Here is a 27,773-nt window from a genome sequence, read left to right as displayed (position 1 = left end):
ACATGGCCCCAGCCGACACACCAAGAAAGCAGAAAAGTAATAACATTGCAACTAGTATATAATAAAGTAATAACCTCTTGACTCAATACGGACAGTATGTTCTGTTTCCATTTGGGTCTATCTTGTGGAACCTGTATGAAAAGGTTTCACTTTCTGACAGAAAATGATCCTCATTGTCTGTACTGAGCTTGACTAGCCTTATTGGAAATGCACCTCTAGTCAAAAACAAATCTTCACAAACTGCATACACAGCATATACACACACCGGAAAAGCATCTTCGGTGGTCTGGTAACTCACCTAACTGACAACTGTGACTTTTGCAAGAGAAACAAAAGAGGTAGAAGTGCAGTATTGTGGTGAGAGCGTACCAGAGTCTAGGATGTGGTTGTTCCGCAGGTCTAAGATCTGGATGTTGTAGTTAAACTTCAGCAGGTTGCCAAGCTGAGCAGAGTCCTGCAGACCGTTCAGCTTGTTGTCAGCCAAGTACAACTCTCGCAGGTTCATGTTCATCTTCAGAGCCGTGGCTGGACGATAAAAACGATAAAACAGATACTGTAAGCGAGTGGGTCCGGTAGAATGGATGACAGCAACGGGAAAGGGGGAACGAACAACAACAGGAAGAAAATAAGCAGTGGTGGACAAAGTAAATACTATTAGTAGCATGGACACTATAAAATATAAAATAAACAGTATTCAGTATTCAAAAGTACAAATTACAAAGTATGTTTTCTTAATCAATACATTGCTGTTTTGAAATTTTGAACATTGTCCACAAAATGTTTTTATAAATAAATACGACATTTTCAGTAATGTCCAAAAATAATAGCAGATCTAAAGAAGTGGTTCTCAACCTTGTAAGGATTCAATTCCCCAAAATGCTCATATTTGATCTGGAGACAAACCACCCAAACAAGCACTTGGAATTATTGGAGTTGAGGCATTAGATTTAGTGTGTCTCATTTCCACAGATAAATATAATTTTAGAGGTCTTAAAAAGGTCTTAAAAGTCCTTAAAATTTCACTTTAGAAATGTGCAGATACCCTGTAGACACTTATACTGTTACTGTATGTCAGTTTGTTTACTGTTGAGTGAGAAAACAATATTGCACATTAAGCTAATCATCTGGGGACCCACCAAAATCATTTGTGGGGTAATAAAACAGGTTGAGAACCACTTATCTAAAGCTTACAAAACGTTGGTCCATGACGATCTACAGCTTGTAGATGGGCAATTTTCACTATATTTGAATTAGGCTTAAGTGATTAATTAAAAAAAAAGTTTTTGTTTGCGTGCCAAGAGCCCCTTCATAGAAGTGTAGTGTCAACATTTCTGTTTGAAATGTAGCAGAGTGAAAGTCATTAGCTTGCAAAAAAACAAGTACAGTAAAATCAGTACCAACACTGAAGATAAGAAAGACAAAGGGCAATCAGGTGTGTGAGAAATTGTAAAGTGAAACACTGCAAACAAAGCCCTGTCTTCTGAGGGTAGGGGACAAGTCCCCCTACCCTCCTCTCGTCTTCTTCTTACCCAGCAACATGAGAGGTCTCCCAGACAGACCAGCATTCTCCAGGTGGAGGACTGACAGGCTGCCGCTGATCCGGAGGGCCCGCGCCACAAAGGGGGCGGAGTGGTCCAGCAGGGGGGTGTTACGGGCATCCAGGTACTGCAGAGAGCTGGTCTGAGGAGGTGAGGAGAGACGACGAGCGTAGAGAGAGAGGAGAGAGACAACGAGCAGAGAGAGAGAGAGAGAGAGAGAGAGAGACACACACTCACAGAGTTGGTAACTGGTGGAATAATGTTCTGTACCAGTTAAAGACAGGGTAGCAGAATAACATCTACTTTGTCCCAATTTAATTGTTAGGTAGTTGTGAAAATATTTGCCAATGCAACCATATAGTTGTCTTGCCTGTTTTCAGAGTTGTATTCAGACGGAGATTCCAATGTCCTACTTTTTCAAAACTCCTCCTCCACGAGCTCGGGAATGGCCGAGCAAAAGCATGACGTATGAAAGCAGAGCAACATCACGTGATCCCATTGAAAGGAATGTGAAGAATGTCTTGGAAATTACAATATTTTACACTCTTTCTAATAAAGTGAACTCTTAACTTTCTTAATTGACATGAACAACAACATGAATGCTATACACTTGCAATTTTTTATAAAGAATCAATAAGCCGTTTTTTCCGTATCCATTATATAGTGTAGCATGCACGTATTTTACTAGCCTGGGGGGCGTGTCTCTTCGCGGCCCGGTTCTCTAGCGAGGCACTGAGAAACACCAAGCCGAGATGGGCGCTCGTTTCGGCCAAATGCTGGAGTTGCCTCGGTGTGTGACTGTGGATGTTTTTTTTTTGTTTGTTTTTTCCTCTCTCTCCTCCCGTTTTGTGTTCTCTACCTCTGGACCAAACAATGACACGAGATTGGATTAACTCACCCAAAAGAAGGTAGACAAATGTATTCCACTGGAATTAGTTATTAAAAGGTGCTTCACAAACGCGAGTGACGGGCCGTGGGCTGTGCGAGCCACGTGACGAGCTCGACTGGAAACGATACTCATACTTAAGTAAAAGTACTCTCATATCATTCTCGCACGCATGGACAGTCACGCAGTGGCCAATCTACAGTACAAGCTCACAATTGTGAGCTTGCAGATCGGCTAGTTTCAAACAGCCAAGGTATAATAGGGCTAAAGTAGTTATTATCTGGTCCTTCACAAACGTGAGTGACAGGGCCGTCGGCCGTTCGAACTCGCAATGGTGGAAAAGATATTTTACTCAAGTAAAAGTACTCTCATATCATTCTCGCATGACAGTCGCCTAGGACGTGACGACGTGCAGCTTGCAGATCGGCTAGTTTAAAACAGCCAAGGTATAAAATAGGTAGTTAATATATGTTTTATATTATAATGTATTTCTGTTTTGATTGATTGAAGACTTTATTAGAAGTTTGCATAGGAAAAGGTACTGTAGTAACTAAAGCTTTCAAATAATTTTAATGGTGTAACCAGTATTTGCCTCAGAGATAGATGTAGTGTAGTAGAAGTGAAAGTATTGGAAATTGGAAATATCCAAGTACAAATACCTCAACATTGTACTTGAGTACAGTACTTGAGTAAATATACTTATAGTTACTTTACACATCGCGGTGATGTCCGGGCGTGCAGCGAGCCGCGAACACAAACAGTCACGCAATCAAACAGTCTGCAATGTGTCTCTACTACTGAAGTAGGCTAAAGTACACACAATCAGAACATTAAACAATTATTTCACTAATCGTTCACTCTCAGTGCAGACTGGAGAGTCGTGCAGAAACAGGCAGAGGGGAGGGGGGTGACTGTCTGTCTGTCTGTCTGTCTGCCTGTCTCACTGACTGAAACGAGCCTCCGCTGTGAGTCACGGAAGAGGCGTGGTCCCGAAGTCGAGGGAAGCAGAAGGAAGTAGAGGGTGTAGAGGGAGACACTGATTATAACTTCAAATGTGCCTATGTCTTTTGTGTTTTTATTTATTTTAAATTTATTTGGGCATCCTTAGGGGATCTTTGAGAGATATGCGTCATTATTTAGATAAAGAAAGATTCCTGCTCCCCCTCCTTTAAAGGAGTAGTTCACCCCTCTGAAGATGAACATGAACCTGCGAGAGTTGTCAAATTTGATTATAGTAATTCTGATTCTGGATGGGGACCCAAATGCATTTGGGTCTCCATCCAGAATCAATGGGAGTGATTTATTGTAATCAAATTATTGTCATAGGAATGTGACAAAAAACAAAGTATTATTGAACTCAAGTCTCCATGGCATGAGTAATCAATAGAAAAAAGTCATTTTGGGGTGAACTACTCCGTTAAGCCTTGTATACTTTGTTGTAGGACGAACAGTGAAAATGGCAAAATCTACAAGCTTGCCGTTTTCGAACATATCAAAATGTTGACACACACACACACACGCACGCACACACACACACACACACACACACACACACACACACACACACACCCCACCCTAATCTACTTCCTTGCTTCCATCTCCTTACATACTTCTCTACCTGGAGCGGAGCCACTAGCTCTGCTCTTCAATGGAACCTCAACCTGAGCTGCTGTGGTGAACAGATGACTGGCCATCACAAGGCCAGCTAAGAGCATTATCAGGGCGGATGCATAAAACGCGGGGTCACTATGCTCTAAATGCAAACATGGGTGTCATGTGCATGATGACATTGTTTACAGCCCTTCGTGCAGGGCCTGGTGGAGGTAATAAAACACTATGGTCCTTTTATCGGGTGCCATGACAGGTGGTTCAAGGATGGACAGCTGCCAAGGTGTCTGCAGTGGTGGAAAAAGTATTCATGTTCTTTTTTAATTTAAAGTATCAATACTGCAATGTAGATGACGTACTCTGTTACAAGTTATGGTCCGGAATTCAAAATGTACTTTTTTTGTACTATTAGTATCAAAAAGTTCTAAAAGTAAAAATGATCTACGCTATTTTCAAATAGCCTAGATATAAAATAGGGCTAAAGTGGTTAATGTATGTTTTGTATGTATGTAATATTATAATATTTATATCTCCAAAGTAACTTAGTAATTAAGGTTTTCAAATAAATGTAGTGGAGTAAAAGTACAATATTTGGATCCGAGATGTAGTGGAGCAGAAGTAAAAGTATTGGAAACTGGAAGAAAAGTACAAATACCTCAAAACTGTACTTAAGTACAGTACTTATTTAATTTACACCACTGGGTGTCTGCACATACCGAGCTGAGCTGCAGTACATTGTGAACATGCTCAGATAAGTACACTTTGCACCCCAGAACATGAGAGCGGATTCACTCCAGGCAATACATAACACTCATTAACACGTGTGTAACCACTTAATGATGTGGGGAGCTGCTCTGGTGCCAAATTTAGCTGTGTGCCTTGCATATCGTCGCTGACTGCAGAAACCTAACATGTCCAAAACCACAACTTGTCAGGAAATGGAAAGACAAACCTGTGTTCTAATTCGTTGTAGTTTATTATTTAGTCACAAGCTCTTGGTAAAATACCTTTCATTGGTTAAATATTCATAATAACCACTGACAAACACTTTCAAACGGGCATCCCCTATTGTGGGCATGTCAATTGCAGGTGAACGCTTCACAATGCGATGTGTTGTGAACACACTTGAATACGGGTGCCCAATCTTTGAACTGTGACCAGAGTGCATTCGCTTTCATTCACAAAGTGCATATAAATAAAAGAGCAGAATAATGAGCGTGGTGATCGTGAGATGGACACTTGTGTCAAGAGTACTGAGTGGACAGAATCAGGCTCATGCTGCAGTAGATACTGGAGGGAGCTCCTCTGCGATCCTCCTTGAGGAGAAAGAGTCTCACATAGCCAATCAACTATGGTATTTCATAACCACTGAATACTATAGAGAGTCTGGAACTACACCCCCCAAAATCCTAGTCAAGAAGCTGGCATTTCCGTTCATGAAAATACATTTTATTTTTTCATTTCTATTTCTGCTAAGCAGCAAGCTATGTATGCTTAGATAATTGGTTCTCAAAGTGGGGTCCGGGGACACCCTGGGGTCCTTGAGGGAGTTCCAGGGGGTCCCCAGCTAAATGATAGCTGGGAACCAAAGGTACCCTTTTGGGTAAGCAACTCAGAGAGTGTATACATGGTTTCATGTGTACACTCACTGAGTTAAATTAATATTGATTTTACAAAGAAATTGGGGTCTCATAGATTAAATGGGGGTCCGTAGCCTAATGCAAAGCCAAACTGGAGGTCCTTGATCGATTTATATCAGGATACATTTGCACGACTGTAAAGACGAAACGTAAGTTTTATATTTTACTCATGATCAGAGCTTCCGTGTTCCAGACTGCATGACCGGAAGCATTTGAAAATTGTGCGAGGCCTCAGTCTGGCCGTGCAAGACTGACATTAAAGCTACAACAGGGGACTTAGTGAAAATAGCCAATCTATAAGCTCACATCGAACCACAGAACTCAGTGCATGTTGTGGGGAGACACGTGTGTTAGTGCGTGTGTGTGCATAAGCCCAATCTCACCTTTCTCATCATATGAGCAGCTGCCTGCCAACCTCGGGTGCCGATGTGCTTATTGAACGATATGTTGAGGTGGGTGGCCGATTCGTAGTACTCTATCATGTCAAATAGAGCCGATGCACCCTGTTTGAGGGGGAGAGAAGGAATGAATGAGAGAGAGAGAGAGAGAGCGAGAGAGAGAGAGAAGAACAAGACAATCCAGGTTTAGGCAAGTTAGATTTAAGACTTTTTAAAGGATATTTCACTTTCAAACAACGTTTGGGATCATTTTAACACATCGGATGCCCACGTGATCTCTGACGTCTAATTTGCTGGTGCCCATGGCAACGCGTCATTTTACCTACCGGCGAGAGTACTGGCGAGAAAAGTAATCCGAGTAAATGTAATCCGAGTATGTCCTGTTTATTTCGCGAAAATCTTTTCTTTCAGTCAGGACCGTTTTTTATCATTTCTAAGCCACAGTGTTTGTGTTACGGCATGTAGAAGAGGCTGCCGTTTTGAGAAAAAAATGAAAAAAAGGAAGGGAATCCGGAGAAAACAGCACTTTTGTGCAGCCGGTAAACAGGAAGTCAACGAGCCACACAGCACGTCCGGGTGACGTAATTGCGCGCTGCATGTTGGGAAATGGAGTTGTTTCATCACCGCGGTAGCCAAGTGCAGTAGCTACAGTACAGTATAGTTTACTGTACAACGCGTTAAACGCGTCGTTGGGCACTCGTAAAGATCAAAGAGATTGACGCGTAGACACCACGTGGGCACCCGATGTGTTAAGCACCCCAGACAGTTTTAAGTTGCTTGATTCAGTATTTAGACATTTGATATACATTGTATCAGACATTTCCCCTTCCTATACACAAACCCATTGTAACTTAAACTCCATTTTAACCAAGATAGATTCATCGAAAACACCCGTCCTTGGTCCTTGGTATGTTTTTTTTATATAACCTTAATCATTCATTTTATTGCATTTTTCAGAATTTTCTAAAAAGAAAAATACAAATAAATCCCATTTTGTATACAGCATTTTAAAACATGACCTGATTTTAATTTCAAAAGCATAAAGTGCAGTGTCTTTCTGAAAACTGTATTAAAATTAAAATAAATAAAAGAGAAAACGATATGAGGGGAGAGAGTCTTGATAACTAGAGAGACGAGCTTAGGTTGCCGTGGCAACGCTCTCGCAGGGTACGCAAGTCCTGCTGGGACGTTGAAAGAAGGGCCTTGGGGATGAAGAGATTAAATGAATAAAGAGAGCTTCTCTTGTCTGGACCCCGTCTATGGCACACATGAAACTCAAAATAATATTGTATAAAAATACTGGAGGCGTAAAACCAAATACTACCCTCAAGCAACTAGTCTCTTCAACAGACCATTCATTGAGAACATCCTGACCTTCTGTTTCACTGGATGGTACTCATCACTCAGACACCATAACAAGCGAGCAGAATCAGTGGAGTCCACTTCAGCACCGTCTCATCCATCCATAAAGGAAACACACTCCATCCTCAGTAACTCCACTAACCTCTACACACAATCAATATGAACCGTACTGCCTAGTAGCAGTGCAGAGCTCATTTCCATAATACAGTGTCTGAACACCTCTACAATGGGTTTAGCAATGTTGCACACGGGCAATGATCATTAACATGTGAAGACGCTCACTTCTCTCAAATTCAAGCTGTTTATTAGCCTTTTTTGGAAACTCTGTGTAACTCTATGGCCGCAGTTTTGCCGTTACTGCTCATGTGCATGCATACCCACGCGGTCTGTTGTCACGGTTACGGTCCCCCAGGCTATGGGATGTACTGTGGTAGCTTTCGGTGCCAACAATGTTAGCGTGTTGTTTACTCAATGACATTAATACGTGATATAAGTGATACAAGTGTCAGTGAACCATTCTCTGGGTCCGTGGACCAGGTAGCAGTCGCTGGGGGTCTGCAAATCTGCAACGACCTGCCTAACGGCTGCAGAGAAACACTTCTCTCTATGAATCACAACATGTGGTCCTGGACCTGCACTGTGTGCGTGCGTGCGTGCGTGCGTGCGTGCGTGCGTGCGTTTGTGGGTGTTGTAACTGTCGCAGCTAGGCAGACATTCACTCGTAGGAACACTAGGAACACTTGCCCAAACACAAGGAGAAGTCAGCAAATACTTTGACTTGCGCAAGCACTCGCTGGGGGCCGACCTGCCTAAAAGAATTATAATCTTCATTCACTTGGATGGTGTTCATAGTTGCTCCTACTACTTTGTTTAGGGATGTTACAGGGAAATACAACTTGCAAAGCACAGCGAAATAACCCAAAATCAGCTAAAGTATTTTAAGGGTCCACATATGGACTAGTTAAGTCAAATACTGTCTGATGGTTTATGGATAGCAATATACAGTTGGAATAGGAATGACTATAAACCAAGCTGTGTATTTACCAGTGTTGCGGACTCTATTCTTCTCATGTATTGCCGTTTGTCCAGCACCTGGGCTAGAGTGAATTTGTGCATGCACTATCACCCCTGCCTATTTCTTTTACACTTCCTTTCCGTCATTCCATCACAATACTGTACATTATTTCAAATAAATGGTCATGCATGAAGAATAACAGGTTTTGTCAGCACTCCGGTGGAATAGGTCCATCCCCACTTCCTCGGTGACTCAGCGATATCCAAAATAACAACGAGCCTAAGATGGATGGCTGTGCTGTAGCCGGCTGCAATTTGTGACAGTGCTGATGAAAATGGAGTGTGGGGGGGCAGCCGAGCGCGTCGTTCATTAACACCGAGGCTAACGAGGAGAGATGACAGGAAAGAGACGGACGGGCTGTGGCTTTCTCTCTCTCTTAAGCGCCCCTCACCGTGAGTGCATGGTTGCGTATTGGGAAATGTAAGCGTGTGTATACGCGAGTGTGTGTGTGAGTCTGGCTGTATCGTGGGGAGATGAGTCACATCCAGAACAGTGACAACAAGCCAGCCAGGCTTGGCAGACGTTTTCTTTCATTTTCCCATGCCCTTGACACTGCCATGTTCCCCTTGTTTACAGCCCTGACATCATTCCTAAAGGGACATTTCACTGATTTTCAACCTAAATCCCATTCTTATGACGTGAGGAAATCAATATTATAGAGTGGCAAAATAAATACAGTCTTCTGTATATTTCTCCGCAAAATATTGATGTCAAATGATGACGTCAAATACGTTGTTTCATGAGATATGCCTGATGACGTTAGGCCAGCCCAGGACCTACAGTATGCAGGGCTGGTCAGGGTCAGCCCAGGACGAGACCAGGGCCAGCCACAAAGCCCGTCTCTGCTTCAGGTGCTGCTCTGTGTTAATGGAGAACAGCGGCAAGAACGGTCTCTAACAAACCTACTGCTATGGCCAGTTGGACACCAATCATTTCACCACTCCAACATGAAGGTCTTTGGATTGGTTCTACAATGCAAGTTTTTTTGTGTCTAGTTGAGCTCTAGTTGCTTAGAGACCGAGTTGTGAGTCTAAAGTTGTACAGCCCTGGTGATAACGCATTGACGTGTTCAAAACCTGTTTCCAGCGCGGTCTTCGATTGGGATAATGTCCTAGTGTGTTTGTATGAATAACATCTGACAGAGTCACGCAAACAAACAGAGTTTCGTTTGATTATCCGTTATGTGCGAGAGGCACAGCCCAGAGGCTGAGTCTTTGTGCATTAGGAACACTGCGTGACAGGAAGTAGTCAGGCCCAGTGTCCCAGCTCTCTACAGGGGCAAAGCCTCCATTACATCTTTATGCGTCTACATACCCAGAACTCTCTAATGGTGTTTACACACACGCAGACATCTGCAGTTATCAGACAAACCATGGGAAACGCTCCATATCCTGTCAGTGCAGTACAGCGAGGAGAGGAACAAGGGAGGAACAGAGTCAGAAAGGGAAAAAGAGCGAGAAAAAGAGATCCAATGGACTTACATCTTCATCCAGGTTTGTCTGCTCCAGGTCGACCACTTTAAACTGGACCCTCTTCAGAACCTCCTCCAGGGACTCACATGCCTTGTAGTCCAGCTTCTCACCTAGAAAACACACACACACACACACACACACACACACACACACACACACACACACACACACACACACACACACACACACACACACACACACACACACACACACACACACACACACACACACACACACACACAATTCAGCAGGAACAGAGTGAGAGGAGACTAAACATGATGATCAGATATTACGATTATACTAGGAGAAGGTTTTTTTCCAAAAAAAGTGTACACAAAGTGCTAAAATTATGTTTTTTTTGTGGCCACACCCACCAGTTCGTTAAGTATGCCTGGTTGTCAGGAGGGAGTTAACCCAGCTGAAGTTAGCCACACCCACAGTGTTGGGTGTATGGTAAAAGGGGAGGGGATGAGTTTATGATGTCAATTAAAGTGTTTTTCGATCAGGCCTTTTGACTCAGAGGCTTTGAGCTTTCAAGTAACCAAAAATACACAGGGAAGACAAATTTGCACATTATAACCACAGCTGGGGTCTATTAGAGTAATGTTAACTCCATAGACCCATACAAAACAGAAAAAAGTACAAAACTATGGCACCACCTCTTTAAAAAATACACTTTGAGCAGAAGCATTTTGTATTCATAATTTTACATCAAACTTGTGAGCCTACTGCCCCTCTTGTCGATGATGTTCCCAGTGAAAAGCCTGTTGATTACAAACAAAGTTTGTATATTTGTATCACGGGAGTCACGTTTCATGCGTGTCTGTACCTTTGAGATCGAGGCATTCGTTTCGCTGGGGCAGGTCCTTCAGTTCCTAAAGAAATGAAGAGAGAACAAACCAGAGTGAGTCAGATAGAAAAAAGAAAAAGGTTTATCACATGTAGGGATGGGACGATACGCGATATTATCATTTATCGTGATAAAAAACACTCACGATAATCGTATCGTGGAGATTACATTTATCGTGATATCGTCCTCCTGGGATCAATTCACCCTTAATTTGCCGAGCTGCATATCTTGTACCACTTAAACCCTCTATAATTGGTAAATGGTACTTATAATATACGTACTTGTCTTGATACAGTCTTTTTTTCACTCTCTATCAGATGTCTCTGCCAAAAAATAGCCGATCTACAACCTCACAACGCGTCGTGAGCTTGTAGATCTGCTATTTTTTGGCAAATGTTCTGCCCCAGGATAATGGATTTTGATTATTGTGATAATATCGTAAATCGCAATTTCTTTTGTCACAATAATCGTGATATGACATTTTCATATCGTCCCATCCCTAATCACATGTGCAACATGGATTCCACCCGACCAGTTCAGTCTAGACACACCACCGAGACTGATTGGGTCAGCAGTGGCACCAAGACTAAACGGCAGAAAAGATATACCACTATATGGCACTGTAATATGCTGTTGTTTGAAGAATGTTTCGTTTTCAATGTTGCTACACTTATATACAGTACATAAAATGTGAACCCAGATATTATTATGTTGTATCACTATTGAGATAGTTGGCATAAATATTAAGGTATGAAATGTTATCCATATTGTGCAGCCCACAGTGCTTGGGCACCTGCAGCCCCCTCCAGCAGTACATACAGTAGAAGACTATGTTTCTTTTTTTCCTGCAGGAAACCCTGAGCAGTTTGCCTTCTTCCACACAGCAGACAGGATCAATATGTTATATAACAATACACCTGCATGAGCAAAGATGATCATCTATAAAGAACAGCAGGACATGATTCCTAAACAGAACTACAATATATGTGCACGTGTGTGCGTGTGTGCGTGCGTGCATATATACAGTATCTCTCTCTGCCCTGGTACAAATTCAAAGAAATCCTCAGTGTTCATTTGAAGCTGCACTATGTAACTTCCCTCTTCTACCCCAGATGTGAACCCTGTGTTCTTCTGCGCAAGTAGTGTTTGTTTCAACCACTGAGCTAATAGAGCCTTCCTGCTTGCTCAAGGGATGCATTCTCAATAGATGTCTATCGAGAGCAGGGAGACAAAATGCAACCACCTCAATTAACATACTCTAGCATACAGATTAGACAACATGTAATTGTATTCATAAAAGTGACATAATGTCTTTTAACACATAGTGTAAATGCCCAATGCCCATAAAGCCTGATTTATATTTCCGATGTGCAAGCTCACAACGTGTCTCCTTGTGAGCTCGAACACTGGCTATTTTTGGCGTGCTATACCGTCGTGTGACGGAGGACGCATTTCGTTTTAGGGTCTATTTGGGTCCATCCTCTCAGAATGGCATTAAAACTTAGGATGTTACTGTGCACATGTGGTACTGTCTTCTGGGGTGAAGTACTGCTGCAGCTATTTTGAAACCTACTGTAGTAGACAGTGAGTGAGCCAAGGATGGCAGTTTTGATATCTACAGCAGAATTGTGCCATCAAAAATGCACCAGACAACTAGCCGTTTTCTGTGTGTGCGACTGTGCGTGCGCGTGTTCCTTCCTTCTTGTGTTGCAGCCTGATACCAGTGCAATACTAGTTAAAATTGAGGGGAGGGGTATTTTGTCCACACACACACACACACACACACACACACACACACACACACACACACACACACACACACACACACACACACACACACACACACACACACACACACACACACACACACACACACACACACACACACACACACACACACACACACACACACACAATGCTGCCACTCCAAAATATGCACCAGCAAATCCCTGTCCAGTGCACTGGCCCAGCCCTTTCACGGTGCACTCGGTGACCTCCACTCAGTCATTTATCTATGTTTGAGCCCTGCAGGGTGAATCTAGCTGGAGAGAACACTAGGGTTCATGACCGCCTGCGTGGCTTTTGACACTGACAGTTGCCATTACATGGCATTCAATTTTGTTGCCAAGCACCAGAGGAAACGCATGTTTGTTGCCAAAAAACAAACAAACAAAAAAAAGTATAAAGCCATAGCTAATGAGCTGCGTGACCGAACTGAGGGATTACATGATAAAAATAACTAGCTGTATTAGTAATTTCAATGATAATAGCTGGAAGGAACTGCTATGAAACTCTACAAAACAATTCCCATTGATAAAATCATCAATTTCCATTTGCTACTGTGGTCATGCAAGCACGTAGGCACAGACACACTATTTCTCATAAGATGATAGCCAGAAATAGCAGATCAACAAGCTCACAAGGCGTCGCATCATGGCGCATTATGATTTTCTCTATTTTCAACTATTTCAACTTTTTGGATAATTTCATTTTTTGTATATACAGCAATATATTGTTCTTTTTGGACAGGACCATTTTTGACAATATAATGAATGACTGCCCAAAATAGGAATTCTAGGTTAAAAGTGGATGAATAAAGTCATGATCCAAACTGCAAACAGACAAGGCCTGATTTTTGGCGACTCCAAGGGTTGCCTGGACCTCAGGTTAGGAACCACTGCATCAGGGGCATGTGGTTTGGACCCCGTTACAGGCATGTGGTTGGGGTGTTACAAGCATAATGCTTTGGATGAGGGTGGACCCCGTTACAAGCATGTGGTCTACTCTAGGTCAGTGGTTCTCAACCTGTGGGTCGGGACCCCCAGAGGGGTCCCCAAATTATTTTGGGGGGTCCCCAGATGTTTAGCTAAATATTAACATTGTTTTCTCACTCAACAGTAAACAGACCAACATACAGTAAAAGTGTATACAGGGTATCTGCATATTTCTAAAGTTAGGATTGAAGGACTTTTGGTACCTCTGGTCAAACATTGGTCAAATATTACAGGCAGAAATTGTGAAAATAGACGATCTACATGCTCACAACGCCTCACGTTGAGAGACGTTGTGAGCATGTAGATCGGCTATTTTCACAATGGAATAGATCCAGTCAAACTAAATGTAATGCGAACTCCTACAACTCATAGTGCTTGTGCAGGGTGGGGGGTCCCCAGTTCAATTATGATTATTTTGGGGGTCCCGGCCTGAAAAGGTTGAGAACCACTGCTCTAGGTGTAAGAGGAGCAGAAAAGCTACCTGATATTATTGGACTACTTGCTCCTGAACAGCCTTCAAAGATCGTTTGTCCTCGAAATCGCTTCCTTCGCTACCAAGCCTTTGTGTGTATCTACAGGCTTGTGTGTGTGTGATGGGTGTTTATGAATGAGGAACATGATATGCCTAAGCTCAGCACACTGGCTTTCATGTTACTTACAATAGAAGTGTTTGTCAGTATAGCAGATGGATGTGTGCGTGAGTCGAAGTCTGAATTATCTACAGTTATGTAGCATCACATGCAAGGTTTTTACATTACTGGCATGCTGACTACAGATAGCATGTAGTTGCTCTAAAACAACACTGTATTTCTGTACTGTACATTCTGAAAATAGTCTGTATAGATGTACGAGCTCTGTTAGCGATTGTGTAACGGCGAAACCAACTGCCCTCAAAGCCCACTTAACGCCTTATTCATCACTTCATCATAACTGCTCTGGGTCTCCAGCCCGAACATGACAGATTTTCAGTTGGTGTTGTGTTGAAAACCAGCTATTTCAGGCCAATGACGTGGCAAGAGTATAAAATGAGGCTTTGGGGACCTGCAGTGGCAGCAATGTGACACAAGGCTGCCAAGTGTCCAGGTCCCAAGGCGCTGCGGAAAGGTGCTACTGAGGAGCGTGCATTCAACACACAGCTGCTAAACACGCACTCGTACAAACACACACAGGCGTATAAACAACTTCCCTTCGAATGTACAGAACATTAAGCTGTAAGCCTCCCCGCCCCCACCGCCCTGGCTGCTTGCCACGTGTACAGTAAATAAAGAAAGCATTTATAGGACAGAGGGGGGGGGAAAAACTAAATGGCTAAATTCTTCCCTCCCCCTTCTGCTCTCTCCCTCTCTTTGGCCCGCCATTCGGTTAGACTCCTGTGTTTATATATCCAGTTTATTCCAAGGATGACTAAGCAGAAATGACAGGGGGCCATAGTGTGTACTGGACGACAGACTGCAGGATAGAGAGAGATAGAGAGGGAGTGGAGGGAAAGATTGTCTGATAATGGCTTAACAGTGTATGTTACAGTATGAATGGACGAAAAGACGAGAGAGACACAAAGGGGAAGAAGGGGGGAGAGAAAGAGAGAGAGAGGAGGTACAAGAGGGATAGCAGCCAAAGGGTCTGCAAAGAGACAGGAAGTGAAATCTGTGAAAATACAGAGAGAAACATGTTACATTTTCCAAGTGTCTACATTCACTGAAGGCGAAAACAGGACTTCAACTTAAGTGTATAAAACATGCAATATCTTTCCATCAATTATCATCATCATCATCATTCATTATTATATATTATATTATTATATTGGTACTACCATACCATATACCGGGCATCACTGATTTGAACTAATATTGTTGTGAAACGAAATTTTAAAGCAATCTTTGGTGAATACCTATAAGCTGACCAATATATTGTCTGTCGGGTGGAAACCTCATATGTCCAAAAGTGTTACTTTTATATTCATAATCAAAAGTAGCAGATCAACAAGCTCAAGATCTGCTACTTTTGAGGGATGCTTCAGTATGACCAAGCAGGGCATTCATTTACAAAAAAAAAACACAGAAAGTTAGAATATGGAGATGAGGTTTGCTGCCCGACAGCAACAATATGGTGTATCCCTGAAAATGTACCTGGCCTAGTAGCTCTCAATGAGGCCCAAGATCCACAGCAGTAGCTTAGCACATGCATGCGTCATTCCACAAGTGGCTGTGATGTTACAGGGACTCCTTTCACCCTGCTGATCCAGAGCGTGGGGTGGAGAGGACGTGGGTGAGGTGATTGTCAACATGCGTCAGCAAGCGCGATGGCGCTGGAGGCTCGTCTTGCCTCGAGCTTCGGAAACATGTAGCAGGGGTTGACACTGAGGTCTCAGAGGCACTTGCCCGTCGGGCAAGTACAGGTCAGGTCACGTTCTACTTGCCCAAAGGTCATACCCACTTGCCCGAAAAGTAAATCGCCCATTATAAAGTGATAGGTAAAATTTGAATTACCGTTCAATTTAACACTTTTTTCTTTACTTTCTGGGGATGTGCGACAAAGAATCTCATCAACCTTACTCTTTATGCCAAATACCGACATGTACATAGCTACAGTATGAATATGACTTATTACTTATGGGTTCACACTTGTTATTTTATACGTTTAAGTGTACTGTAGCAACAGAGAAAAAGGCACGTTATAGGTAAACAGTGCTCTTATTTTACATTCCACAGACCAGAGACAGAACGCTCTCGCCACGTTCAGGTATTTAGATATATCTGGTGTTGTGTTTATAGGCAGTTGCGTCCCCTCTCAAACAAGCACTAGCCCAGTCAGACAACTTGAGAGCAAACTCCACCTGCCAGAAAGTTTTATTTACCTGCCGGGGGCAGGTGAGCAACCCTTAGTGTCAACACCTGATAATGCATGCAACTTTGTATGACCAAAGCTCTGAAAGGCCCAGTGAAAGGCAAAGATTGCGTGTGTGCGCCATGCATGAGTGTGTTGCAAAGCCAGTTAGCTGTCAGTAGCCAGTGTCCTGTCACTCTCATTGGGTGTGACTCAGACATGGTGCGATCATCACCCAGCAAGCACGGTCAGGACTTGGACCAATCAAGTGACGTCTCGATTGGGGCCAGATCAAGTCAAACCATGACTAGTCAGATCTGGCCTAGAATATCACCTGATTTCAACCAACATAAATCCTGCCCACGAAAACGGACGTCCTGGATTAATCAGAGAGGGTCTGATCAAGGACAGATAAATATCATAACTAGTCAGATATGTCCCAGAATATAACCTTATATGCTCACATTTCAACTAACATTACAAACAATAACAATAATCCTATAGTCCATATGATGTCCTGGTAATGACGTCAAGATCATCCCATATTAGTCCCCCCAGGAATCCGCGATTCCGCGATCACGGAATTTTTCGCGGAAATCGAAGCCCTCCGCGGATATCAGAGCCTCCCGCGGATATCATAGTAGTCCGCAGAATAGGACAAGACGAGGAGCAGAATATTACATTTTACATGTAGTTTTCATCCCGGCCGCTAGATGTCGCGGTGATATAGACGGACAAGACTCACAGCCTAGCCGGTCCTCGTGCCGGATACGGAAACGGAAATGGCTTTGTTTGCCGTGGCATGCATTCATGTGCTGTGACTCGTGTGTGTGGTGACGATACCAGAGCGGATGGTGCTGATTTTTAATGGACTAGGAACTAGGCACATCGTCTGACTGTTTATATTGGCTCACAAGCCTCACATGGTGAGAAAGACGCACTCACGCATGCTATACATGGACCACCCGCGGATTTCTCGGCCATTCGCGGACTTTTCTGACGTCCGCAGAATAGCGGTCGCGAGTGGCAGCAGAGCGGCGGGAGTAGTCATTACTACTATTATAAAACGATGTGTACACGGTCTGGTCAGTGGCCACCTCATACAGAGCCTGGGGGAATAGCTTAGCTTCCCTCCTGCTAGTTGCACTGACGCTGTATTGGTCCGGTCCCACATTCGTTCCTGACAGAAACTGTGTCCTGAACTATAGTTCCTCTATGTCTATGGTCCTGGCAATAACAATGCTAATGCAGAAGAGAATAAATAAATATTACACCCATACTAGGTAGTAGGTAGGCTATCCTCTAAAATGTGGTTACTATGGGCAGGGTTTGCATGACAATATAGTCTTTGCAACAGAAAGTAATTATTAAAAACAATAACAATAAAAAAAAAAGAATAGATTTAATATTAGATTTATATTCTCAAAAATGATTATTTGATTATTCTAACCACTAATTAAAATGAATTGTAGCTATTTCATGAAGGGTTTTACTTGATTATTAGAACTATATCATTTTTAGCTTGATAACTGGTCATTTTAGGTTGTTTTTTAATGTCCGCGGAATCAAGAATTGTTCACCACAGAATTCCGCAGAATCAGGATTGTTCTCCGCGGAATTAAGAATTTTTCTCCGCGGATTCCTGGGGGGACTACCATATGAGCTGTGATCTGGCCTAGTTCTGAACGTCACTGGAGTCACCGGAGGACGTTATCATGATGTAATTTGGCTTGCTGGGCATGCTTGCCCTTTTTTGCCTTTTTGCTTGTTGCTGCAATGATGAGGAGCTACAACCCAATATCTTTACTCTTGCGTACCTGTATATGGGATGCAACAAATACAACTCTTTAATCATCCTCTCTCTCAGTGACAAACGCACAAAAGAGAAACAGAATTATCGATTCACAACAGTGTTTCCGACAGCTTCCTCAAAGCACCACATGACCTTCGTCTAGATTGTTGAATGCAGAGAAAACAGTGGTTGTCTTGATTCAGTGTTCAGCAGGATGGCTGAGAGTGGCTCAAATTGCAGCCTGCTTCAGCTCAGGAAAAACTTCAGGAAACATGCTCTCCCTCCACAGCCACAGACCTGGTAAGCCCTCATTTTGCATGTGTGCGTGCCAAAGATTAGCATCTGTGCCATTTGGTATGGTAGGGCTGCAACTATCAATTATTTTCTTAGCGATTATTCCATCGATTACTTTTTTTTGTTCGATTTAACAAATCGAAACGAATAGTGTAAATTCTAAATAATAGATTTCTCATAATTGACTAAATCGATTAGTCTGATTAACCACTTAAGTCCTGTTTTATACTTTGAAGTACAATGACGTTGTTGCAAAGAAAATAGCAAAAATAGCTGATATATAAGCTCACAAACGTCTTTGTCCTGTATTAAATCCACTCGTTAAAACAACTGTGCACTGCTGTACCACTAGTATGTAGTCCACATTTCATATGGGAAGTATGAATGTGAATTCTCAAAACATGATGAGGCCAAATTAGGTGCAATGCACGGATGGTCATGGGATGGTCACGTTTAGTTTCAACTTAAAGTGATAAAATGTACACACCAGCTGCTTTGTCTTTTAGTTAAAAGGTAGGGAAAGTGATAGTGATCCAGTTTCAAATGTCTCTGCTATTCCTTTGTGTCATCACTTCCAATTTCACTTGTTTATCCTGTATCCTGTGCGAGTTCTTTTGGTATCCCGAAATGCATGTTCTGTTTATTAAAAAGCTGCAGAGAAGAGGAGACCCCTGTTACTCAACAAACACTTCATATTAAAGCTATAGTGTGATAGTTTTTTGACGTACAGATTATTGATGTTTTGATTTTATTGTATAGGTTCTTGGTCTACCTAAGTTTTTAGATTACTATTTCTATGCATTTGATCCTGCTTGTGCTGCCCTTGCTTATTGTAAATCACTCTGGATCAAGAGTGTCTGCTAAATGCCTAAATTGTAAATTATAATACTTGAATGCCATGTAATTATGCCACATGCAGACTGCATCAATAATGGCGCATTGTGTCTCAGCTGCTCTCACCAAAGCTCCATTGACTAATCCATTCACAGACATTCCCCAGAAAGGCTCTAGTGGTGGTAGAGTATAAACCACTCCAAGTGTGTGTGTGTGTGTGTGTGTGTGTGTGTGTGTGTGTGTGTGTGTGTGTGTGTGTGTGTGTGTGTTACAATAACCTAATGCTAGAGAACTTTTTATGTTGTTGTTGTTGTTGTGAGGGTCAGAGACAAGTAGAGGCTTGCAGGTGCTTTTTTCACCAACTGCGTGTAAACAAGATTGCATGTTTGTTTGGGGTGGAATAAAATTTTCCATCAACACAGCAGCAGCGAGGCACATTTTAATGGTATGGGGCAGCCGTGCAGGAAGCTGTGGCCACTTGGCCTATAAGCCACGCAACCTCAATCATCAATCAAGCCTGTTGACCCAGTTTACAGCACGCGCACACACAAACATACACACACAATGACGGTGACTTCTCCGTCCTAGCTTTAAAGGTTAAACTTTCATCCAGCTAGCTTAACGTAAGTAATTACTGGACAACTATGAAGAGTACACCGATTGTCAATATTATCTCGTCAATCCTCACCTCTTTCGGGTTGACATAAAGCAGAACATTTAGGTAAAACGAATAAAGGAAATATTAAGAACATTCTCATTCATAGAGAGGAGTCAATTCACGAGTCCCCCACAATAAAATAAAATATGGAAATGAAACAATGCCTATTAGGCCTGCTGGAAGTCAGAAACAGCCCTAGCTGACAAAATAAATCCTGCAGGCCTACTTGGTATAATTGGAACGCTACACAATGGAAATTAAGAGTTCAGATGAACTACCTGCCAGGGATTTTGACCAATGGATCAGTTCAAAACCAAAACAAAACTAAGACTTTCATTTCCCCAAGGGCTGGGGGTCTCTTAAAGTCGTATATACCATTGGTTCTCAAAGTGGATTCCAGGGACTCTGTGGGTTCCTTTAAGGGGGTCTGAACCATACAAGTCTGTAACTCTGACAGTGTACAAATGGAACCTAACAGGTTCATTTGGTTCCATTTGTACACTGTCAGAGTTAAGGGGCGACCTTGAAATTTGAAAGTTTGAGAAACACTGGTGTATACGATTGTGCTTGATTGTGTGTGTGTGTGTTTGTGTGTGTGTGTGTGTGTGTGTGTGTGTGTGTGTGTGTGTGTGTGTGTGTGTGTGTGTGTGTGTGTGTGTGTGTGTGTGTGTGTGTGTGCGTGCGCTTCGTTGAGGCATACCTGTATTTGTTTGAGCACTTTGGCGATGGGTTTACAGTTCAGCTTCTGGCAGGCCTGTTTGTAGGAGGACACAATCTCCTCAACCGTCACATTCTGGGCTGAAAAACACAGACAATCAGGTTAGAATTGCTTTCGACTCAACACCACAAACCACGGACGCATGCACACACGCACACACATACACACACACACACACGAAACAGTGAAGTGAAAACAGGACACTTGTTATCTATCAGTTTAATGAAGTCAAGTAGTGTAGTATAGGATAAAAAGGCTGTTGTTGAGTGGGGAGGGGGTGTCTACACTGCACTCTTATCAAAGCAAATAACAGAAACTCTAGCCTCTCCAAAGGCAGCTCTACTTGAGTTGCCTAAAAAGCGAGTATTGTTCTCTCTCTCTCTCTGTGTGTGTGTGTGCGCGTGCGTGCGTGGCACCCACTGCTGCCACTCCAGACAATTGCAGCACTAACTCCAGTCAGATGACTACAATACATTATATACCTATAATCCCAAGTTTTTACAGAATGTCTGAAGGAGGCATAGAGCTGCAGAGACAAGAAAAAGTAAGTCCCTAGATATGAGAAGAGAGCGAGAGAGACAGACAGAGAGAGCATCAGTTGTAGTGAGCCACATCCCCAAGATACTCTGTTGTGCATTTGTGTGTTTGTGCACAAAAACACACACACACACACACACACACACACACACACACACACACACACACACACACACACACACACACACACACACACACACACACACACACACACACACACACACACAAGGGGATTTGTCTTTGTGCTGCCCTCAGCACTTATTATTGCTGATATAGACACAAGTAGGGTGACCATATTTTCAGCCGCTCAAACCGGGACGCGAACCACTGTTGCCTAAAACCGGGACCCTCAAAGCAATGCGCACGTTATCGCGCAAGCACATGCCCATTTTCTAACGTTCGTGCAAGCGCACACATGCACCGTAGGGTTGCATACAGGCAGTGATTGATTGACAAACAGCCTCAGCGTTGAATTCAGACACGCAATGTATTCTGATTGGTTAGGTGAGCATGTTTACATGAAAAGAACATGATAAATGTCTATGCAACCACTGAAAACAGCAACTAAACAGCTGCTGAAAACCAGGACAATTTTGTAGTGAATATTGAATACCGGGACATATTAGTTTTAGAGATATTTGACGGGACACCAGGACACGCAGCTTGAAAACGGGACAGTCCTGGCCAAACTGGGACGTCTGGTCACCCAAGAACAAACAATTTGTCCCTTTTCATTTCTCTCCATCTCTCTTGACTTCCCACCACTATCCATTCATTCATCCTTTCACCTCTGTCAAAAGCCCCGTCTGTCTGTCTGTCCACTGCCATTAATCAGATTAGAAACAAGGGCAGCGACCTCATTCTGCAGTATTGTGCACTCAACAAGCTTCAAGTCAGCATTGGACCTCATGACACACATGAGTTCAGGGAAACCTAAAAGCGGTGTTCTTGGTGACTCAACCTCTTCATCAAATAATATTGTGACTGATGATCCCCTAGTCATGTGTCATCATGGGATATCCCTGGCCTGGAGCACACACAGGGGAATCTGTCCATGATGTGACCGAATGAATGAATGAATGAATGAATGAATGAATGAATGAATGAATCTACCGTGCTCAAACTTATTCAACCCCACTCCAATTCAAAAACTGTCAACTGAATTAAATAAATCAATCATAAAAGAACGTAAATAGCTCAAGAAAAGTAATATTTGCAGTGTTTTTTTTTTTTTTCAAATTCAATGCTAAATTCCACTTTCACTTTTCAATTATTCAACTCTTAATTACACCTGAAAACATCTGTAATCAACTGCAATCGACTAATCAATGGTTTAAATAGTTGCATCAGATGCGCAACCTGGCTTGACTAGAAGTTTGTGATTGGAATGGTCTACGGAATGGGTTCAGAGAAGAGGTTATTGTTGTTGTTTTTTATCACAATGTGACTGGCCAAGGTCCAAAGGTCACATTACTGGAGTGTTCAGATGGACACAGTTATAAGTGCAGGGGCATCATCATGACACACAAGACAGAGCTACAGGTGCACAGACTCTGACACTAAGAACATATATAACACACACACACACCCACCCACACACACACACACACCCACACACACACACCCACACACACACATAATGTCTAAACTAAAGAGATGTGGAAAAGGGTACAGTAGAAAATGGAAGTGGTAATCTAATCATTGAGAGGATGAGTCTAAATGTTCCCCCTTCCCTTAACTGGCCTTGAGAACAAAACATCCATAATCAGAAAAGAAAAGAAAACTCCACTGAATGCAGCTCAATAATCATGTCTGTCATTGATGTCTCGAGGCCTACCAACCCTCAATTCATTCAGTAACGGGTCAGAGGACTGACTGTCGTCATCTTTAATGTTTGCTCACAAGACAACCTTTGATTTGTTTGGGAAGAGCTCCAAATCGCCTGGAGCCACACTCGTTATGTTCGGGATGGGGGATTTCAGTGGCTCAATTCTCCCTGTACAAGGTACACGTCTGCTCCTGTCAACACTGTACCTGGGTGCGTTAACCTTGTAAAAGCAGTGTTTTAGAAGCTTTGTGTGTTTAGTGCCCAAGGTCCACGCCTCTGCGATCACTGCGTCCGTGTGCATACATGGGCATGTGGTTTTTGCAGCGGTAGCAAGCCTGTTCCCGGCCGCGAACACGATGTCCTTGGGAAACTAATAGCCCAAAGTGGGGCTGTGGAGAACTTAAAACAATTACGCTCAACATACAGTGTGTGTGTGTGTGTGTGTGTGTGTGTGTGTGTGTGTGTGTGTGTGTGTGTGTGTGTGTGTGTGTGTGTGTGTGTGTGTGTGTGTGTGTGTGTGTGTGTCTGTCACAAGAGGGAAAGCGATAGATGGAAAAACATGAACCCATCTGATTTAATGAATAATAATCTATCACTTCTACGTGCTCAGCAACAAAGATGGCTGTGTGAGAGAGAGAGAGAGAGAGAGAGAGAGAGAGAGAGAGAGAGAGAGAGTGAGAGAGAGAAAGAGAGAGAGAGATAAAGAGACAGAGAACGGCTCAACTTGCACACCTTAGTGATACTAGAGGAGAGAGAGAGAGAGAGATAAAGAGAGAGCTGTTGAGAACCATTGGTACACTGTGTACCCTGTGCTGGCCGGGCAGAGCTACAGTAGGTGTTAAACAGCAGTCAGGAGATGTGAGCTCTGCAGGATCGTAAAGACCTGAGCTACAGCTGCTGACTGCTCTCTAATCACTGCTGCTTTTACTGCACTCCATACAACACTGCTGGATGCGCGCGTGCGTGCGTGCGTGCGTGCGTGTCAAACTACTTTGTCAGGAGGAGAAAAGAGCAAGCGAGAGAAAATATAAGGATTCCTAAAACACTAGACAATTAACCCATCTGCCGCCGTTGACGGTGAGGATTGTCATTGAAAGGGTTAATACCATGGCGCCGTTGACGGTGAGGACTGTGAATCTTACTGTATATACAGTAAAGATATTATTACTTACTTAATGTCGCTCCGGTCCCGCTCGCATCGGTAATGTCGGCGATTTGTTTACAACGCACGTTGGGCGTGCACGCGAAGTGAAGCTCCTCAATGTTAAGTCAATGGCGAGGCCCATAAAGAAACTTCATTTAAACAAAATAGCCATTTTGAGACATTTTGCAGCAGATCTAAATGTAAACAAGGCAAAAGGCAGGGCGCAGCCATCTTCATCTTCTTGTCGCACACTGTCATGTGACTAGATGACGTAATCGTTGCCGTCAAGTGATAATCCAAAAAAACAAAAACAACCCCCTTCCGGCCCTTCAAAATAATAGCGGCGGCCGACGGAGGAAACGACGTGGCGCCGAGGCACCAAGCAACCTTCAGATTAAGAGGCAGTAGATGTGTTAACTGGTAGAGCAAACCCATGGTGATTGCTGGAATAATCCTCTGTATCCAGTCTCCATCTCTTTCTCACACACACACACACACACACACACACACACACACACACACACACAAGAGGGAAAGCGATAGATGGAAAAACATGAACCCATCTGATTTAATGAATAATAATCTATCACTTCTACGTGCTCAGCAACAAAGATGGCTGTGTGAGAGAGAGAGAGAGAGAGAGAGAGAGAGAGAGAGAGAGAGAGAGTGAGAGAGAGAAAGAGAGAGAGAGATAAAGAGACAGAGAACGGCTCAACTTGCACACCTTAGTGATACTAGAGGAGAGAGAGAGAGAGAGATAAAGAGAGAGCTGTTGAGAACCATTGGTACACTGTGTACCCTGTGCTGGCCGGGCAGAGCTACAGTAGGTGTTAAACAGCAGTCAGGAGATGTGAGCTCTGCAGGATCGTAAAGACCTGAGCTACAGCTGCTGACTGCTCTCTAATCACTGCTGCTTTTACTGCACTCCATACAACACTGCTGGATGCGCGCGTGCGTGCGTGCGTGCGTGCGTGTCAAACTACTTTGTCAGGAGGAGAAAAGAGCAAGCGAGAGAAAATATAAGGATTCCTAAAACACTAGACAATTAACCCATCTGCCGCCGTTGACGGTGAGGATTGTCATTGAAAGGGTTAATACCATGGCGCCGTTGACGGTGAGGACTGTGAATCTTACTGTATATACAGTAAAGATATTATTACTTACTTAATGTCGCTCCGGTCCCGCTCGCATCGGTAATGTCGGCGATTTGTTTACAACGCACGTTGGGCGTGCACGCGAAGTGAAGCTCCTCAATGTTAAGTCAATGGCGAGGCCCATAAAGAAACTTCATTTAAACAAAATAGCCATTTTGAGACATTTTGCAGCAGATCTAAATGTAAACAAGGCAAAAGGCAGGGCGCAGCCATCTTCATCTTCTTGTCGCACACTGTCATGTGACTAGATGACGTAATCGTTGCCGTCAAGTGATAATCCAAAAAAACAAAAACAACCCCCTTCCGGCCCTTCAAAATAATAGCGGCGGCCGACGGAGGAAACGACGTGGCGCCGAGGCACCAAGCAACCTTCAGATTAAGAGGCAGTAGATGTGTTAACTGGTAGAGCAAACCCATGGTGATTGCTGGAATAATCCTCTGTATCCAGTCTCCATCTCTTTTCTCACACACACACACACACACACACACACACACACACACACACACACACACACACACACACACACACACACACACACACACACACACACACACACACACACACACACACACACACACACACACACACACACACACACACACACACACACACACACACTTCATTCATACAAAGAAACGCACAAACTCAAAACAAAGCTGTAAAAATGCCCATTTGGCTGATACATCAGGATGTGGTGCCAGTTTTATTGTTTTATTGAAGGACACACTAGGTTTCGTCAGAATATGTCCTCTGAAATAGTTTAGATTCACTCTAGTCTTTATCCATTTAAATGTTGTATACAGGGGTCAGTAATGTTTAATGTTTTTCAAAAGTAAAACAAATATAAACGTATATACTAACAGAATCTAGTATAAGTTCTCTTAAACCTTTACAAGCCATTCGCAGATTCTGATTGGACAGCTTTGTAACATGATTCTGATTGGACACTAGCGTTGTTCTAATCTCAATGGATGGGTGGATGGGATTATGATGATGGGATTATATCTGACTAATTTACATGGCTTGTGCACCAAATCCTTTAGTCAGAATCACTGCATGTTAGCAACATTTGGTGCACACAGCTGATCCATCCTATTCCTAAGTTAACACATGGTCAAGGTCAAGGTAAACTTTATTGTCCACAAGGGAAATGTTTGGCTTGGGCTTTCACCCCTGCTGAAGCCACACACAAGACATCAATGACAAAAGACATAATATAAATACATAGAGAGGGGGGACACAAGTGCACAGATAGTAGTTAATCTAATCTCAGTCAATGCGGTTTCAGAGCCTCGTTCAAGATTTTAGTTGACGCCAGTGCAAACGATTTTTTTTAAACCCGATATAGATCCATTTAGGTTCAATCCAAATGTATTACCCCCCAAAATTTGCACAGCTCTCCATGTGTGGAGATCCATATGTATTAGCCAAATAAATGAGCACAGAGTTCCATGTTATCCTGAATTTTAAACAGGTGTTGGCCACCCAGGACCCGGGACCAGTGGTGTGATATGGATTTTAGAAGTGGTGCCCCTCTAAATTCATGACGTCACATGCACGTCGCGTGCACGTGTGCACGCATGCATGCCGCACGGTGCTAGTTGAAATACTGTATTCAACATCACATTTTTTATGCATCCTAATTATATTTCTTATTAGTTAGTTACATTGTTAATTAGTTTCAATTAATGTGTTTCAATTAATGTATTTTTTTATATAAAATATAAATAACTTTACATATTACACAGACTTTACTTTACAATCATAGACACTTTCAGAACTCTCCCTCCGCTATGCATGCAGCTCTGACAAAACAACACACTGCTTCGTTTTTCTTCCACTCTTTTGAAGTAAACAGATGAGATGTTCACGACTCACAAGCTAAATGTCTGCAAAGAATGCAAGGCGAACGTGCTGCTGGCCGTGTACAAGTGTAAATGAGGATAGGTGAGAACTGCCTACCCGAGTATTGTTATGCAAAGCAGCTAGCCAGGTAAGGGGACTGAAGTGTTTGTGCTGACCAGGGCGTCACACAACTTGACGACGTGCGTGCACGCGCGTGTCGTGTGTGCGTGTATGTGGGGCGTGCGTACATGCAGCTTGAAAAAAAGAAGTCTGGGCTCACCGAGCCCATGGTATCTCACCCCTGCCCGGGACAGCAACCATACTAACAGATTATGGTTGCTGTCCAGTCCTAAGGTGGCACTCAGCCAACACTGTCCAAAACCCTGGCAGATCTCCATGTCATCCTGGACTTTGTCTGAATTTCAAACCGTGCCAGCTATCTTTTGTTTATATTAGAAGTAGAGATGTTACCGATCAATCGTCAATGGATCGGATCGGGCCGATCAAAGTGTGATCGGCGATAATCGGTGGTTTAGATCAAA

At 43.1% G+C, this 27,773-nt stretch overlaps 1 protein-coding gene across 1 annotated transcript in view; it reads right to left on the bottom strand.

Moving 5' to 3' along the window:
- Window positions 1–27,773, bottom strand: part of ppp1r37 (protein phosphatase 1, regulatory subunit 37) — a 60,993-nt gene that overhangs the window by 14,535 nt on the left and 18,685 nt on the right. Inside the window, exons 2-7 of the mRNA XM_080731430.1 lie at window positions 20,705–20,802; window positions 10,809–10,854; window positions 9,989–10,089; window positions 6,056–6,175; window positions 1,530–1,680; window positions 370–525 (exon numbers count right to left, since the gene is read on the bottom strand). Of these exons, the coding sequence (XP_080587556.1) occupies window positions 370–525; window positions 1,530–1,680; window positions 6,056–6,175; window positions 9,989–10,089; window positions 10,809–10,854; window positions 20,705–20,802 (672 nt within the window). The remainder of the gene's footprint in view (window positions 1–369; window positions 526–1,529; window positions 1,681–6,055; window positions 6,176–9,988; window positions 10,090–10,808; window positions 10,855–20,704; window positions 20,803–27,773) is intronic.

This window comes from Nannobrachium achirus (genome assembly GCF_963921795.1).
Source record: "Nannobrachium achirus genome assembly, chromosome: 8".
Lineage (NCBI taxonomy): Eukaryota > Metazoa > Chordata > Actinopteri > Myctophiformes > Myctophidae > Nannobrachium > Nannobrachium achirus.
Note: the sequence above shows the minus strand (reverse complement) of the source record. Positions and strands in the feature narration are given on the sequence as shown.